This window comes from Gavialis gangeticus, unplaced genomic scaffold (genome assembly GCF_001723915.1).
Source record: "Gavialis gangeticus isolate Ggan-Ray unplaced genomic scaffold, GavGan_comp1, whole genome shotgun sequence".
NCBI lineage: Eukaryota > Metazoa > Chordata > Crocodylia > Gavialidae > Gavialis > Gavialis gangeticus.
The window spans coordinates 28,173,575-28,189,544 of NW_017729028.1; the positions used below are offsets into that span (position 1 = coordinate 28,173,575).

Consider the following 15,970-nt stretch of genomic DNA (forward strand, 5'->3'; position numbering starts at 1 on the left):
CAGAAGATAAGATGAAGGAACAGCAGGCCCGGGGGGGGGGGCCCTTGATTTCTTCTCCACTTCTGCCCTGTGTGGGCACTGAGGGCCTAATCTTGTTGGAGCAAGGATGCCCAGCCCCTGTTGCCCAGCTGGGCAGGCAGGCAGCAGCACCTGCCACATTCTGTTTGCCAGAGGCCAAGGGCCCAATCCTGAACACACCCCTCCTTCAGAAAATCCTAGCTCCACCAGGATGGCATATGAAAAAGGGAGCCACAGAAAGTCAAGCAGGAAGAAACTGAGTGGGCAGCAGAGAGGGGAACAGGGTCCAGCAGTGGAGCCTAACTGCTCTGGGCTGCAGGCTAGGTGAGTGGTCAAGAAATGTAAAGTGCTCCACCTCAGGACAAGCAACCCCCAACACAACTACAGGCTTGGAAGCACCAAACTGACTAGAACCACGAATGAAAGGGACCTGGGGGTAACAGACCACAGTATGAATATGAGCCAGCAATGCAATGCTGTAGTCAGTAGAGCAAAAAATACTCTGGCATGCATCAATCGATGCATCTCCAGCAAAACCAAGGAGGTGATTCTTCTGCTCTACTCCACACTGGTGAGACTGCAGGTGGAGTACTGCCTCCAGGTCTGTGCACCGCATTTTAACAAGGACGTGGACAAGCTTGAGAGAGTCGAGAGAAGAGCCACCCGTATGATCAGTCTTACATGGCAAGCCATATGAGGAAAAGCTGAGGGATCTGGGACTCTTCAGCCCGAGGAAAAGAAGGCTGAGACGGGACCTGGTAGCAGCATACCACTACGCTAGGGGAGTACATCAAGGACTCAGTGAGCAACTGTTCACCAGGGCGCACGAGGGGAAAACTAGGATTAATAGCCACAAACTCCTGGAAGACCAATTCAGACTCAACATTAAGAAAAATTTCTTTACAGTCAGGGTGTCCAGACTGTAGAATAAGCTCCCTCCAGAGGTGGTGCAATCACCTACCCTGGAAATCTTCAAGAGCAGACTAGACAGTCACCTTGCTGGGGTTACCTGAACCCCAGTTATCTTTCCTGCTTGGTGCAGGGGACTGGACCCAATGATCTTCTGAGGTTGTTTCTGGCCTTGCAATCTATGAATCTATGGTGCTGCCCCATATGGGCCCCGCCACCTTACCCGGCACATGGACTCAGTCCAGCACACAGTACCACATTATCTGGCCCACAGGGCTTGGACCTGTAGCAGCAGGGGAGCAATGGCAGTCTCTCTAGCCACCACTCCCCTACAGGCAAGTTTCCAGACTTGTGGGGAACGCTGAGGGCCAAGGCTGAGCACCACAGTGCACTGGGCACACTCCCTTGCCAGGCCTGGAGCTGGAGCCACTCTGCACCCCAGCACTCCTCTGTTCCCTCTCAAACACCTGCAATACACACTGGCAAGTATGTCACTAGCCTTCTAGTGGCAGGTCCACAGAGCCCCTGGGGACCATTCAGCAATATCCATTAGGGAGAAACATTTTAAAGAAGGGCAGGTCATTAGAAAAAACTTCTTCACAGTAAGGGTTACCAGAATCTGGAATAGGCTTCGAAGGGAGGTGGTGCTCTCCCCTACCTTAGGGGTCTTCAAGAGAAGACTGGGCAAGCACCCAGCTGGGGTTACAGTCAGGGTGTCCAGACTGTAGAATAAGCTCCCTCCAGAGGTGGTCTTTAACCAAGGCAGTGAGTTGGACTTGATGACCTACTGAGTTTCCTTCCGACCCTAACATCTATGAATCTATAAGGTCCAGATAACTTGTGCCTAGGGTGCCCAGGAGCACTGGAAAAGAAATAGGTCTCTTGGTGTTAATTTGAATTCTGGGGGAATTCCGTAAGTAGTTAGTATCTCGTGCTGATATCCAAAAGGGAGAGCAGTACCACGCGGTTAACAGCACAGTGCCAAAGACCCAAACAAAGCAATAGAGTCTGCATGTTTATGGAAAGGACTGTTGAGATCTAGTTCATTCTTTAAGGAGATTACAGGTTTGGTCGATAAAAGTGACTGTTAAAATGCAGCAGATCTTGATTTCTGTAGACACTCTATTGCCCAAGTCACATATAATACTATGCTATGTCCAGATTAAAAACTGATACTAATTAATCCACTTAACATGTCTAAGACCTGGCTAATTGGCAGATCTCTGAAGAGGTAATGGAAAATCTGACAGAGGTTTCTAGCAGAGTTCCATAAGGATCAGGACTAGGTCTGAGACTAATCCACATTTTCACTTACCTGGAAGTTGCATAGAACTGAGGCGAGAATTTTGGATAACAACTGATGAAGCATAATTGAGGACACAGCAGACAGGCAGGAATCCAGGTCACCTGATGAAACTGGGTCTCTTCAGACAAACTGGGCATTAAAGCCAAATGCAAGATGAGTCCAGGAACAAGGGATGCAGGCTGTACCTGCTGAGCAGGGAACATCCTGGACACAGAGACGGATTAGACCCCACTCCCATTTCCATTAATGTCAGAACCAATTTCACAAGGCAATCGGGCTTACAGTGGACAAGCCGCCTGGCAGGGCACCAAGACAATGCTGTGACAGAAGTGGTCTAACATAACCCTTGGATGTTTAAACAGGCAGGAGCAAGGAGGTGATTCTATTCATGTATGTGGCGCTGGGGAGACCCTACTGGAACACAGCATCCAGCTCTGAAACATTACCAAAGGACCCTGAGGAACAGGGAGGATGCAGTTATCTAGGAGTAAGCTCAGCTGCACTCTGTGAAGGGCCTGACAGCTGCTTCTTGGTTTGTCTCTGGAGAGCAGGCAATTCCCAGCAGGTGTCAGAACCCAGAAGCTATTTGGCTCGAGTGCCATTATGTCTGGGAAGTCTGGCACCCGCAAGTCGTTTACATGCGACAGCAGGAAAATCTGAACCACTACAGCTTTGTGAACTGCCTACACACGTCTGGGAAGACCTGGCTGCTGGCATGCAGGTCACTGTCAAAGTAATGCCACATGGTAGAGACTGATTTCATGGCTGAGCACAAGGCTGCACTGAGCCATGTCATCCCAAGAGCAGCCTTAGGGTACAATCTACACCAGCCAAACACAGACTGCAAACAGATCACCTGGTGCCCGTATGTGGTCAGTCTGATCACCACCTCTATGCACCACATCACAAATACATCAGCATTTCACTTGTGACTCCCATCAGGTGGAAGAACGCTTTGGTGCCTGCCTCACACCCACTGTCACTTCAGGCAACAAAAGACAGTCTCCCAGGCAGTCTGGATGTGGGGAAGTCATAGTTTCATAGATTTAGGGTCGGAAGGGACCTAGTAGATCTTCTAGCCCGACCCCCCGCCAGGGTGGGAGAACAAAAAAACAAAACCCCAAAACAAAAACGGGACTCAAATGAGTCCAGCTAGGTAGGCATCCAGCCTCTTCTTAAAGACCCCCACGGTAGGGGCCAGCACCACTTCCCTTGGAAGTTGGTTCCAGCTCCTAGCCGCCCTAACTGTGAAGTAGTTTTTGCAGATGTCCAATCTATACCTCCTCTCCATCAACTTGTGCCCATTACTCCTTGTTATGCCAGCGGGCGCTAGGGGAAACAGCGTCTCCCCCAAACCCTTCTGGTCCCCCCTAGTGAGTTTATAGACGGTCACCAGGTCCCCCCTCAGCCTTCTCTTGTGGAGGCTGAATAGGTTCAGGTCCCGCAGTCTCTCACAGTAGGGTCTGCCCTGTTGTCCCCAGATCATACGGGTGGCCCTCCTCTGGACCCTCTCCATGTTGTCCACATCCCTCTTGAAATGGGGCGCACAGAACTGGACACAATACTCCAGCTGTGGCCTGACCAGCGTCGCATAGAGGTCACTGGCTCCAAGGCAACCAAAACAATTTCCATTCTAGTTAGTGCAACATGCAGGTTACAGTGACGAGCATCACATGCCTGTCTGCTACAGGTGTGAAAGCAACAGCTCAACATGTCTCCAGAGACGGATGGAGGAGATAAACCACAAAACCTGAAGAGAAGTAACACAGCAGTTACATTTGAAAGCACCACGCAAGGGCTGCTTTTGGAAGTGACCAACTCTCAAATAGCTGTTGGGAGTCTGATTTGGGTAATCTGGAAGCCAGGAGCAAGCCCTAGCAGGCCCCTCCCCATCTGAGCCATGCAGGTCACATCCCTACCAAAGTGAATGAGTGTGTGAAGAACATAGGGAACCGAGAACAAGCCAGGAAGGGGCTAAGAAGACCCTAAGAATCCCCCAGGAGGATTGGAAAGCCCCAAAGGGCAGCAAGGATGGTCAGGGGCCCAGGAGACTTCTCCACAAGGGGAGACCAAATGGGCTGGGACTTTTCAGCTTACAGAAGAGATGGCTGAGGGGGCATGAGAGCACTGTACAATTCTGAGTGGTGCGGAGAGGGCAATCAGGGACTGACTATTCTCCATGCTCACTCCCAGAACTAGGGGGCATGCGAGGAAATCATCAGAAAGCGGGTTTCAAATTACCAGAGGAAGGACCCTTTCACACAGTGCGCAGGTAATGCACAGACCTTATGGGCATGGGGCAACACGGACTAGACCTATTCAATACCCACCGATGGCCTGACCCTGCACCAACATCACCATTAGGGCAGCAACCTCAACATTAGGACTTCCTGGTCCTCTACATGCTGGAAGCTGCAGGAGAGCAGGGGCAAAGGACCAGCAGTCTGCTCTGTGCCGCAGATACAGGCCATTGGGTTGGACAGCTTGGGGGCTGACCCAGTCTGGCATTGCTTCTATTCCTAACTGGCCAGAATGTTGTTCAAGAGAGACCAGCTCCACCCTCTGGGGAGAGGAGATGAGTATGATTGCTAAGGCAGCCCACAACCCCCAATGCCCAGGAACCTCCCAGGCCGCCAAGACCAGGCTCCCCAGCACTGCGCGACACCACAGCTCCTCCTTTGCTGCCTGCCGAGCTGGAAACCTGCTGCTCACCCCGACAGGCCTTTGGTGGGGTGGCTCAGGGCAGGAGGGCAGAGTACCACCCCAGATGTCACTCCAACAGAAAGCTGGCAGGATCTCGGACACACCACACAGTGCTGAGGGCGGGCTCATCACATCATGTCATCAAACCCAGACATGGTCACGAGACACGTGACCCATCCTACCCCTTCCAGACCCTGTCATGCCTCAGCAAGCTCCCCACCCACACCACGCAGCTCAAGCCCTAGCTGGGGAGAGAGAGAGCCTCATGTCAGTGACAGACTTGCTCTGGTGGGAGATCCACATAGCTGCAGGTTGCAGAACAAGTTTCACTGGGACATCTGGACTGAAAACAGTCATCTATGGGCTTAACGAAGCTACAGGCAAGCAGCTAGATAGCTGAGCAAGAAGCAGAGACTGGGCAGCCTGACCTTCAGCCAACCCTAGCATAACAGCAGCAGGTAAGAGCCCAATGTCCGTGGAGTTTGGCTTGAAGCAGCTTGGAGCAATGCATTTGACCGGCTCAGCATGCAGGAGCTGGCATGCAACAGGGTCCACAGGCTAGCACGGGCTAAGGACAAGGAGAGGAACAGCTAACACTGAGGAGACTATACACAGGGCAGCGCTCCCTCTCTGTAAGGCTCTGGCTGGGGCCAAGCCATCTGCCAGCAGGGAGTGGGGGTCTCGCCGGTAGTGTGGGCTTACGCTGGACAGTACAGCACCAGCCTTATAGCAAGGGAACACTGCGCAGAGAAGTTATATATACATATAGATATATAAATATATATATAATGTACATTATATATATAGGGGCACAGTCACATCACAGGAGCGGAGAAGTTTGCTCACCATTAGCAAAAATCCTATGAAAGACTGTTGGTAACAGAGCAGCCCGTAAGCGGGAATAAAACAAGATAGAAGTCGATGAGTTGATGAAACAGCAAGCACTTCACATAGATACAGACAGCGACGTCAGAACCACAGCGGAACATGGACGGGGGGAGGTGGTCCCTACATTGGGCCACCCTCTCAGTAGGCTTCAGCCTGTGACCTCACAAGGATCATGACTGTCTCTACACCCCAGACCCTGTGGGGCCAGGGAGAGGAAGTGGCTATGCCCACAGGGCACAGGGTGCTGCGGCCAGTGCTCAGGGCAGGGAGGAGGCTTAGTTTCGAGTGCCCAGCAGGGCTGTGACCCCCACCATGCCACAGGACAGGGCTGTTAGCAGCACTACTCTCCCACCCACTTCATGAGGTCTTGCTGCCTGGCAGAGCGCAAAGCTCAGGGAATGGGACTATGGGAAGGCCATGGGACAACGGGCCAGCCCAGAGACTTACCCAGCCCAAAAGCCTGCCCATGCTCCAGAGAAGAAAGGGACTGCATCAAGCAGCAAGTTGCTCCACATGCTCCTTCTAGAGCATCCCTAGGAAGCCCCCAAAGCTCGCACCACAGTCCCTGGGACACCAAGCTCCAGAGTGAGACTGGTTTGGCTCAAGGGAGCAGATGACAGCCAGGCCAGATATCTCTAAACCTCAGAGCGGGCACAAGTCTCGGAGCGGGCCGCTTTCTGCACTCATACCACTCCTCTGCTCTGAAGTGTGCCTCACTGCCAGCTCTGGCTGGGGACCCTGCTCGCACCCAGGAAGCAACCCCAACACAGCTGCAAACAGGACAGCCACACTCAGCCACGCTCCACCCAGGAACTTCCAGTCCATGCCAGGTCTCCTCTGCCCTCCCAGCCCTGCCCACCTACAGCAGCCTCACAGGCCCCAGTCAGCCCTCCCTGCAGTGTCCTCCTTCCAAGAGTCCTTCAGTTAAACCAATGGGTGCCAACCTTTTTGACAGGCATGCCACAACACAAGCCCATGCCTTCTCCCCAAGTGTCACACCAATCCCCTTCCCCTGCCCCAATCCACTGCCCTGAGTTCTGCTCCCTGCACTACTCTGCCCTGTGCCACACAGAGGTTGGCCACCTCTGCTACACACTGTACTGCTCTCCCACTCCTGTCCTGTTCCAAACCACCCACTCCAAGAATCTCCAGGCCAAACCCTTCCCAAGCCAGGTTCTTTCTTTCTAAAAGCCCGCAACAGACCTGAGAGATTCTAGTCACTGCAGCCAACTCTCAAAGAAAGGGAAGCAACCTATCTGCAAAGCAGATTGGCAGCAAGTTGCCAAGGTGGTAGCAGGAGACGGGCTCTGGGAACCCCCTCCCGGCACGGCACTCAGCAAGCCAGGTAGCTTGCATGTGTAGACTTGACCTACCCTCCATTTGCTGAGCCCTCAGATCACTGCAGGGTCTCATGGCATCCTGAGGGGAAAGAGAAGGGCACGCACATGCCTGCTCAAACCCAGGCCTTTCTAGGACCCACACTCTCCTTCCCCCATCCCCGACATGACAAACTGATGGACGGAGCATGGCCTCTGCATTGCACCTCTTCTCTCCCTGTGCCTGCTGTCTTTGGTCCCTCCTTCCTGGGACAAAAGGGAATTATGCAGCTGCAGGGTGCCATGCAGAGCAGGTGATGGGCAGTGGCTTGAGTACTGCACAGTCAAACTCCAAGAAAAGGAGGTACTGACTAGAGATGCGCTGCAGGTCACAGAGCTCATCATAGGATGGTGACGAAGGCCCCCCAGCCTTAGCAGCACTTCCCAGCTCAGGGATGCCCTTCCCTCCAACATGGAGGGTGGCAACTTTCCCAGACACCTGCACCACTTCACCAGTGCCAGCACCTTCTACTGCTTGCCCCAAGGGAAGACAATCCAGATCTCCCAGGGCTGGCACCATGGACACTAACAGTGCTGCTTTTTTGTGCATTCCCAGGTGCCTTGCACCTTCGTGCAATCAGGGCTGCAGCTCCTGGGACTTACCAGACTGCTTTAGCAACACACAGGACAGGAAGTTTCAGAGAGCGACTGAGTGGTGAGAAGTAATTCCACGGAAACACAAGATCCATGCTCATTGCTTCAAATGCCTCAAGAGGGAAATGCTGCTAAGACCGAGCATCAAGTTGGTCTGCCAGGTCCTAACCCCACTGGAGGAAAGTCCCAAGGCAGCAGGATACTGTGCCAACACAGCTCCATCTCGGCATCACTAGCTTGGCTGCACAGTGGCACTGCCAGCGGCTCTGGTTCAGGGCCCTCTGGGTAACGGCCCCTGCAGCAGAGGGGCTGTTCCTCCGCACATAACCCCAGCTGCTTTTTAAATAAAGGAGTCACTAGAATCCTGGTTAAGGTGGGCAGATGAGCAGTGCCAGCCAGAGGTCTGAGCTGTTGCCTCTGCAGGTTCACGCTGACAGGGTGTGCCCTCTCCACAGCCAGAAAAAAGCCTTGCCTGTGGCCCTCTTACAGAACTGACTTCCGAAGACTCATGGGGCTCCAGTTGTCTCAGCTTCTTCTGGTTGCAGCCCACAGAAGCAGAGCACTGAGAAAGGGGCCAAGGGCCTGCAGGAAGCCTGGCTCCACAGTGGCAAGACTCAGAAAGCCAAAATTAGTGAGGAAGAGGCTCTGTGTATTGCCACTCATAGGGCTCAGACCTATCCCAGAGGTGTCAAGCAGTGGAACTGTCCTCCCTGAATCAAACCCCAAACATACATGCAGAGTTGAAAGGCAGTTTCCTGTGATGAAAGCAGCACTTATGATCCCAGCACTGGGGGGACCAATTTCCAGCTCTGCAGGACTCCTAACTCTTCGTCGGTGTGAGTGGGCCAGAAGCTTGCCAAGAGTGGTGGAGCAGGCTCATGGAGAGCCTTCAGAAGTTCAGGGAGAACAAATGCCAAGCCCCAGCACCCTGGCAACATGCCAGAGGTATTAGTGCTCCTTCTGTCTCATCCCCATAGGACAGGATTTCTAAACATTTTCCCTAAGCAATGGGTTCAAAGCCCTCCTGACATGGGGTAGTGAGTCCAACTGCCCCAGAGAAGAGCACGGCTGGGGTCTGACTTAGGAGGAGATCTGTGTTGATGCAGACTAGAATGGAGGCATGTGCCAACTGTCTCTTTTCAGCTCTGCAACTAAGTTCAGCCAGGACAGGCTGCAGTCTGCTCCTCCTCAGAGGTCACAACAGAGACACAGAGGAAACAAAGAACCCTTCCCTCCCAGGATGAGAGTGAGCCCGGAGGCAGGCTGAGATTCCACGTGGGCAGAGGCTCATGAGCCAGCGTGAATTCAGTCACCAGTGTCTAGCAATGCTAGGGTGATGGGAGGTGGCAAAGCAGGCAGCTGGCGCATCAAGCTGGCAGACAGCATGCCTGCACTGAACAGAAGAGGGCAGAGGTCTCAAGGACACAAGAGGGAGGACAGAGGCAGAGCACAGACAGAAGCCAGACCAGCTCCTGGAAGCTAGATTTCAGCAGTGCTTCCTGACTGTCACCAGATTTTCCATCCTGCTTCAAGGAGACCTGGCCAGTCCAGAAGCAGCAGCTCTGGATGGGGAAGAAGGTGAAGCAGCTTTCCTGAGGCCAGGGGTCTGATAGCACAGGGAGAAGTCAGGGAAGTGGCCAGGGGCTAAAACATCTGATGAAGAAGGTTGTTGCCTCCAAAGGCTCCTGCTTCTCTGAACCAGCTAGCCTTCAACGTGTCACCCTGCCCTGCCTTCAACCATGGGCCAGCACCAAAAGCACAGACCAAGACTATCGGTAAGATCTGAGCTGGCCCGTAAGTCCAGCAGCTCCGAGTAGAAGAGAAGGCACAAGAGGAAAGTGCAGCCAGTCTTGGCTCCTTGCGTCTAGTGCTGCAAGGATACTGGTGCAGCCTCTAAACAGCTTGTCAGGCGGGTCTCAAAGCTCACCAGCCTGGGGTACATGTGCATGTAGGCAGAGGAGCATACAGCCCACTCCCCCAAGAAGGGACAATGAAGGAAACTAGACAGACTCAAGGATTTTGCACACACACGACCAAGAAGTGTCCATGTCACTTGCTAAGTACAAGTCTCATCAGGGGTGTGACCTGACCCCAGTTCTCAAAGGATGGGAGAAGGGGCTGCATCAATCCCCACTGTGCCCAAGAATGCTCGCCACCAGGGCAGGCCCTCCCAGCCTGCCTCGATTCCGGAGGGCAGTGCTCTGAACAACCCTCCCTAAGCTCTAGCAAGGTGAGAAACTGAGCGCCCAGCAAGGACTGAAGCAGTGGATGCAGTCACTGGGGACTTTGCCTAGTGAGCCTCTTACCTGATCCGATTTTGATCAGTCCATTGTGCTGGATGAAGATGGTGTCACAGGTCAGGTTGCCATGGATGATGGGGGGGTCACAGGAATGGAGGTAGCTAGAAATTCAGAACAGGACACTAATAAGGAGAGACCCTCTGCCACAGGGCAGCAACAGCAGCAGGGGCTGAGGGACAGCATTAGTGAACAATTGGCTGGGAGCATCTGCAGGGGCTCGGAGACATGGCCAGGGCCAAAAACAATGATAAAATAAAATAAAGCCTGACGCCTGACCAGGGAGGGAGGGAGGGCGGAGAGGGAGGAAGAGAAGAAAACCTTCCCTGGCCCCCTGCCCCAGCCCGTAGGAGGCACTAGCTGGACGCCCTACCCCACCCAGACAGCTGCAAGGGGCAAAGTGGCAGCAACCTGGCTGTGGGCCTTCATCACCTCCAGGATGATGCAGCCGAGCACCACTGCAAGCTCAGCTGACACCATAGCTTAAAAGCAAGCTTTGCTCTGGATCCCAGCTTTGCCAGGAAAGACAGCTGGGAAGCCCATTTCTGCCCCTGCAAGCAGAGGATGCAGCTTCCCCAGTCTTCGGAGGCCTTAAATGTTCTCGGAACACCTGCAGCTGCCCACAGAGAAGATGAAACTGTGTTTCATACTTCAGGGTTCCTGCCAATCCCATGTAGGGGTCAGGAGGGAAATTCACCCCCTCCCCTCCCAATACTCAGTACAATTTCAGGGACTTTTCTTTTTCTTTGAAGGGCCAGAGATGAGCTAAGGAAGGACCAGAGATGAGCTAAACCAATGCAGAGAACCCTTGGCAGTGCCTGGCAGGCGTGCCCACCAGACCTGGCATTAGAAGGCATTCCCCCAGGTCAGGGGGGGCCCTGCAGCCCAGGGCATATTCCACTTGCTGGAATCCTGACCTAAATCATCTCCCTGTGGCTGTGGGGCCTTGGGAACTGGTGTGCGCTGTTTCTTCCCTGCACTACATCAGTTTCATTACACTATATTCCCGTCCTCACACTGTACTTCTTAGCACTATGGCTGGGACAGTGTGAACTGGCTCCAGGAGGCCAGCCTAGCTCATCTAGAGCTCTTGTGGACCCACTGAAGGATTGGCGCACAAGTTTACAGCTTTAGCATTCTTATCTGGGGGCTCCCTGGACAGCATTTTCAGCCTGCCAGCACAAGGAGAGCACTAAAGTGCCTCTGGACTGTCCACGCAGCAGATAAATCCTGCCCCAGCACAAAAAGACTGCATTCAAAACCTATGACTTGGGCAAGAAAGCTACATCCTCCAGTGCTTCCTGGTTTCTCATGTCTTTGGTCAGAAGACCTGAACTGGCTGAGAGCACATCCAGAAAAGCTGAGGCCGACAGACTCCAGACTGCCCTCAGTATGGTTGGTCTGGGCTCCTCCAACACACAGCTCAGTCTGGCTGGTTGCTTTGGGGTCCATACCTGAGCGCAGAGAGGATTTGGGTGCACCAGCGTTTCCAGGCCTGCAAATACAGCAAAAACCAAGTCAGTCAGCAGCAGGACTAGCTTCAGGCTATTCAAGCCCATCTAAAGGAACACATCCCCTCTTGACAGCTCCTAGTGCCAGCCTAGGCCCAGTGTAGGGATCTTGCTGTTGCTTGTCATCACTACAGCTGTGCTCAACCCAGGCCCACGCTTGTGGGGAGAAGGAATCCCCCACCTCCTTCCTGGGCACTGGCTTCCCTTCCACCCCACGTGGATGTAAAGAGGAGGCAGGTTACTCACGACCATGCCCAAAGGCTGTGCAACTGCACTGCCTACTTCATGCTTCTCTGCAGAGCACTGCCCCAGATGGCCCAGCCCCTGCATCCTGCTGCACCAGCCTCTGCTGAAGCTGGCTTTTAGCAGCAGGGATGCCAGATGAATGGAGATTCAGCCTGTAGAAGGTAACCCTTGAAGCCTGTGCCAGCCCGGTCAGAGCAGGGTGCACAGAGAAGGGGTTTACCTTTTCATTCATTGTCTTGTGGTTTTTTTTTGTCTTCTTCAGGAACTGTTTCAAGCTGCCTGATGACATGTACTCTGTAATGAAGATCACCTGCAGGGGTAGAAGGAGACATTACCCACTGCTTCCCCTTGGCCCCACAGGGCCCCTGGGTGCACAGGAAAGGGGCTGCTCTCATTACATACCCTGGCCTTGTTCTCCTTCACGTCAGCCCAGTACTTGTGGAACTTCACGATATTCAGGTGCTCCAGCTGAATCAGGTTGTCAAACACTGCTTTAACCTTCTCCTGGGACACACAGAAAACCAGAGCCCTATTACCACCCATGGTACCCTGTTGCCACCTGTCGCACACACCCCCTCCTGGGTCTGACCCAGCCCCCAACCCTGGGCACTACTAGGGGAACAGTTCCAGCTACTGTGTCTAGAGCTTGCAGCATCTTGCTACACACCTGAAACCACTGCTCACCCTGCCCTTGTAGCCATGGCCAATCGGCTCACTGGTACCAGCACCACTACCCTGTTCCACATCCAATGAGGACGTCCTAACAACTTGCACAGGTCCCTGTGTGCACACACTAGGCCTGTGCATCCAGTGTGTCCAATGCTGTCCACCTGCCGGCGCAGAGCTACAAGCACAGCTAATCACCTGCACTGCACACCTGGGCTGTGAGATCCCAACCCAGCCAGCACCTGGCAGTCCCTGCCCCACCAGGAGATGCAGGACAGTCTCCCCCACAACTTACCTCCTGAAGCTTGAAGTTCTTGCGCTCAGAAAACTGCACCTCATTCCAGACTACTTCCACCCCTTCCTCTGTGTCCATTGCCAGGTAGGCACTATCAATCCCTGGGACATTGCGCTGGTTCACCTGGACAAACAGTAGGGAGAAAAACATGAAGTCCAAGACAGGGAGACCCCCTTGTCCCACTCCCTTCACACCCCAACACAATGAACTGCAAGCCTGGTGTTCCATATGCATGTATGTTATGGTATGTGCCCCAAGATGCTTGTGCTCTGTGCTAGAGAGCAGAGGTGGACAGAGGGTATGGGGAGGAGGAAGGAACTGGAGGGAGCAGACAGCAGTCCAGGGAGAGAATCTTGCACACCACTAAGCTGCTATTGAGCTGCCTGGTGATGCTGAATTACTGGACCTGACTGTACCATCAATGGTGTCTACACTTCCTTGACTACATCAAAGTGTGGGGAAAGAAGCCTGCATGGGCAGTCAGCAGACTGTTCTAAGAGGGGATCTGCACAGGAGCGATGCTGTGCAGAGAATGAGCAGAGAAGACGTTTTGGGCACGGGAAAGCAGGGGCAATGCTGCGTGTAGGAGGAGACTGCCAGATGCAGGTGGCACAAGGGATCCTGCACCAACTGGAACAGTTAAAGCCTGTGTAGTCAGGATCAGCAGAGTTGGCAGTAAACCACTTGAACCCAGTGCGAGTGTGTCTACATTCAAAGTCTGCCAAGCTGCTGACAAGCCTTAAGCAGGGAATTAAAGCTTGGCTGTGGGAAGCACCAGGGCTGTGGAGGGCCCCAAATGAGAGGGTAGTGCTTTCAAATGGAGGCTGGCAGAGAGTGGGAAAGGGAATGGCAGCAGAGCAGAAGGGGTCCCCCTCATACAATCTGGCCATCTCATTTCCCTCCACAGGGACACACCGCTCCTACAGCATCTTCCACATGGACTTGGAGCGCATGCCTTGGAGAGCCCTGCTGGACATGCGTGCCAGGGCTCTGCTGAATTAAGCACTGGAAACACAGAACTGGACCCCTGCCCCAGTGCTTATCATGGAGTGAAGACTGCATTGGCACCAGGTAGAGCTGCAATTTGTCTCCTCATTATAGAGGCAACAGATATTTCAGCTTACCTCTGCCAAGCGGCTGCAAGTTGGTTGGGTCCCAGCCCTGTATGGCTTGGGTTTGCTGCACACAGCACTATTAAGCTTAAACAAACTATACAGCAAGAATAATTAGAAAGTTGTAAATTACTGTTAGCCAGCTGATTAGACCAACAGGCAGAAGGGAAGTGCATGAAGGCTACAAGCTTAAAGTGGGATAGAACAGTATTTTTGTTTATACCTGATTTATACATTGAATAATTCTAGGCCCCAATTAGATTGCAATGATTATATACGAAAACCAATTTCTAGTCCCATACAGATAACCATACAGCTGTACCCTACTGTGCTACCTCAGTAGGTTAACTAATTAGTTACTCCTTCATTGCTAAACCTCCTACCTTTCCAGGGGAGGTTACTTGACTTATCTTCCAGGTGGAATCTGCAAGGGCTTTAACTTTTTTTTTTGCTTATCACATTTTTGGCAGCCTAACAGAGCTTGGTATTACTTTATTTTGGTATTTATTTAGGATTCAGGAACAGCATGAGGGGAGGCAAAAAACGCAATAATTTTCAAGACTGTTTGATCAAATTACATACTGGGGTTGCCTGCAGCAGCAGAAAGAACTGGACTTGATGGCCCAGGATGTCCCTTCCTGCCCCAGCTAGGAAAGACATGAAACAGCAACTAACGAGTTCAATATTTTCAGATCTGCAGATCCAAGTAACTTGCATTCATGTGATTTCTGGACAAAGAACTCCAGTGAATACCAACTCTGATGGATCAAAGGAACTCTGGGGACACCCCAGATGGCCAGGGGTTGAGAGACAACAAACTTGTGCCAATGTTTCAAAGGGGTGAATGGGATAACCAACAAATCTCAGTCAAAATAAAGAAAAGGCTAATGTGCAATATAACCATTATAGAACAAAGAGAGTATAGAACAAAGAAACTCTAGACTAATTAAAGGTCCAAAACAGGACCTTTGGGGCTGGGGTTTTTTTTGGTGGGGGGAGGGGTTAATATCGTTTTTCATGAGATTACGAGTTTGGTTCATAAGGATAACTGCGGATTTAAGATCTCAGGGTATCTCCAAGGTATGACATTCTCCCATTTGGTACTATACTATCCAAGATGAATGCCTTGTATATTTAATGATTTAAATTGGGCTAGATGATCATCTCCATGTAATGGCAAATGGTAATTTATCCTCCTGTGGGGATATTTCCAGTGGAGTCCCACAAGGGGCAAGCTCCATGTGTCAGGAGCTCCTGACAGAGACTTCCGGTAAGTGAATGCGCAGGGGGGCTACTATGGGGGTGATGACACAAAGCATAGCCAGGGACCCTGCCTTGGTGTTGCCTCTGGCTCAGAGCTCCTCTGAGGTTTGCACCCAGACAGGCCTTTGGATGGGGCAGTTGCATCCTGGCCCCCTGTCTGCGGGGGCTGCCTGGCAGGGACTCTGGGGTGCAGGGGTGGTGGACAAACCAGGAGTCCCCTCACCTGTCCCATGCGTGCCCAGCTTGAGGTGCTGGAGGGGCAGGTGAGGAAACTCCAGGAAGAGGTCAGCAGGCTGTGGGGGATCAAGGCGGAAGAGATTGATGAGTACTTCCACACTCTGCAGGACCGCACATATGGCAGGATTGCAGCATAGGAGGGACCGGATGCAGAACGATGGAAGACAGTCACCTCCAAAACTAGACGTTGCAGAACTAGATGTCACACTGCTGGAGTGACTCCCCCAGTGCAACTGGAGAACATCACTGGGAGAGAGGGCAGCAACGGAGGCCGTGCCCACAGCTACCACCAGACAGACTGAAGAACAACCGGGCAGCCAGAGGAGAAGACATCGGGTCATCATGATTGCAGATTGGCTGAGGGGTCGCACTCAGAGGGTAGTGGTGGATGGGTCATATTCAACCTGGGGGGGGTGGGTAGCGGAGTCCCCCAGGACTCGGTCCTGGGGCCTGCGCTGTTCAATTTCTTCATCAGCGATCTGGATGATGGGGTGGAAAGTAACCTGTTTAAATTCGCTGATGACACCAATATTTGGGGGGAGGTGAGCA

At 52.8% G+C, this 15,970-nt stretch overlaps 1 protein-coding gene across 1 annotated transcript in view; it reads right to left on the reverse strand.

Moving 5' to 3' along the window:
• NRBP1 (nuclear receptor binding protein 1) overlaps positions 1–15,970 on the reverse strand; it is a 69,849-nt gene that overhangs the window by 15,630 nt on the left and 38,249 nt on the right. The window contains exons 2-6 of the mRNA XM_019520851.1: positions 12,810–12,932; positions 12,251–12,352; positions 12,069–12,158; positions 11,546–11,586; positions 10,101–10,195 (exon numbers count right to left, since the gene is read on the reverse strand). Coding sequence (XP_019376396.1) covers positions 10,101–10,195; positions 11,546–11,586; positions 12,069–12,158; positions 12,251–12,352; positions 12,810–12,932 — 451 coding nt within the window. The remainder of the gene's footprint in view (positions 1–10,100; positions 10,196–11,545; positions 11,587–12,068; positions 12,159–12,250; positions 12,353–12,809; positions 12,933–15,970) is intronic.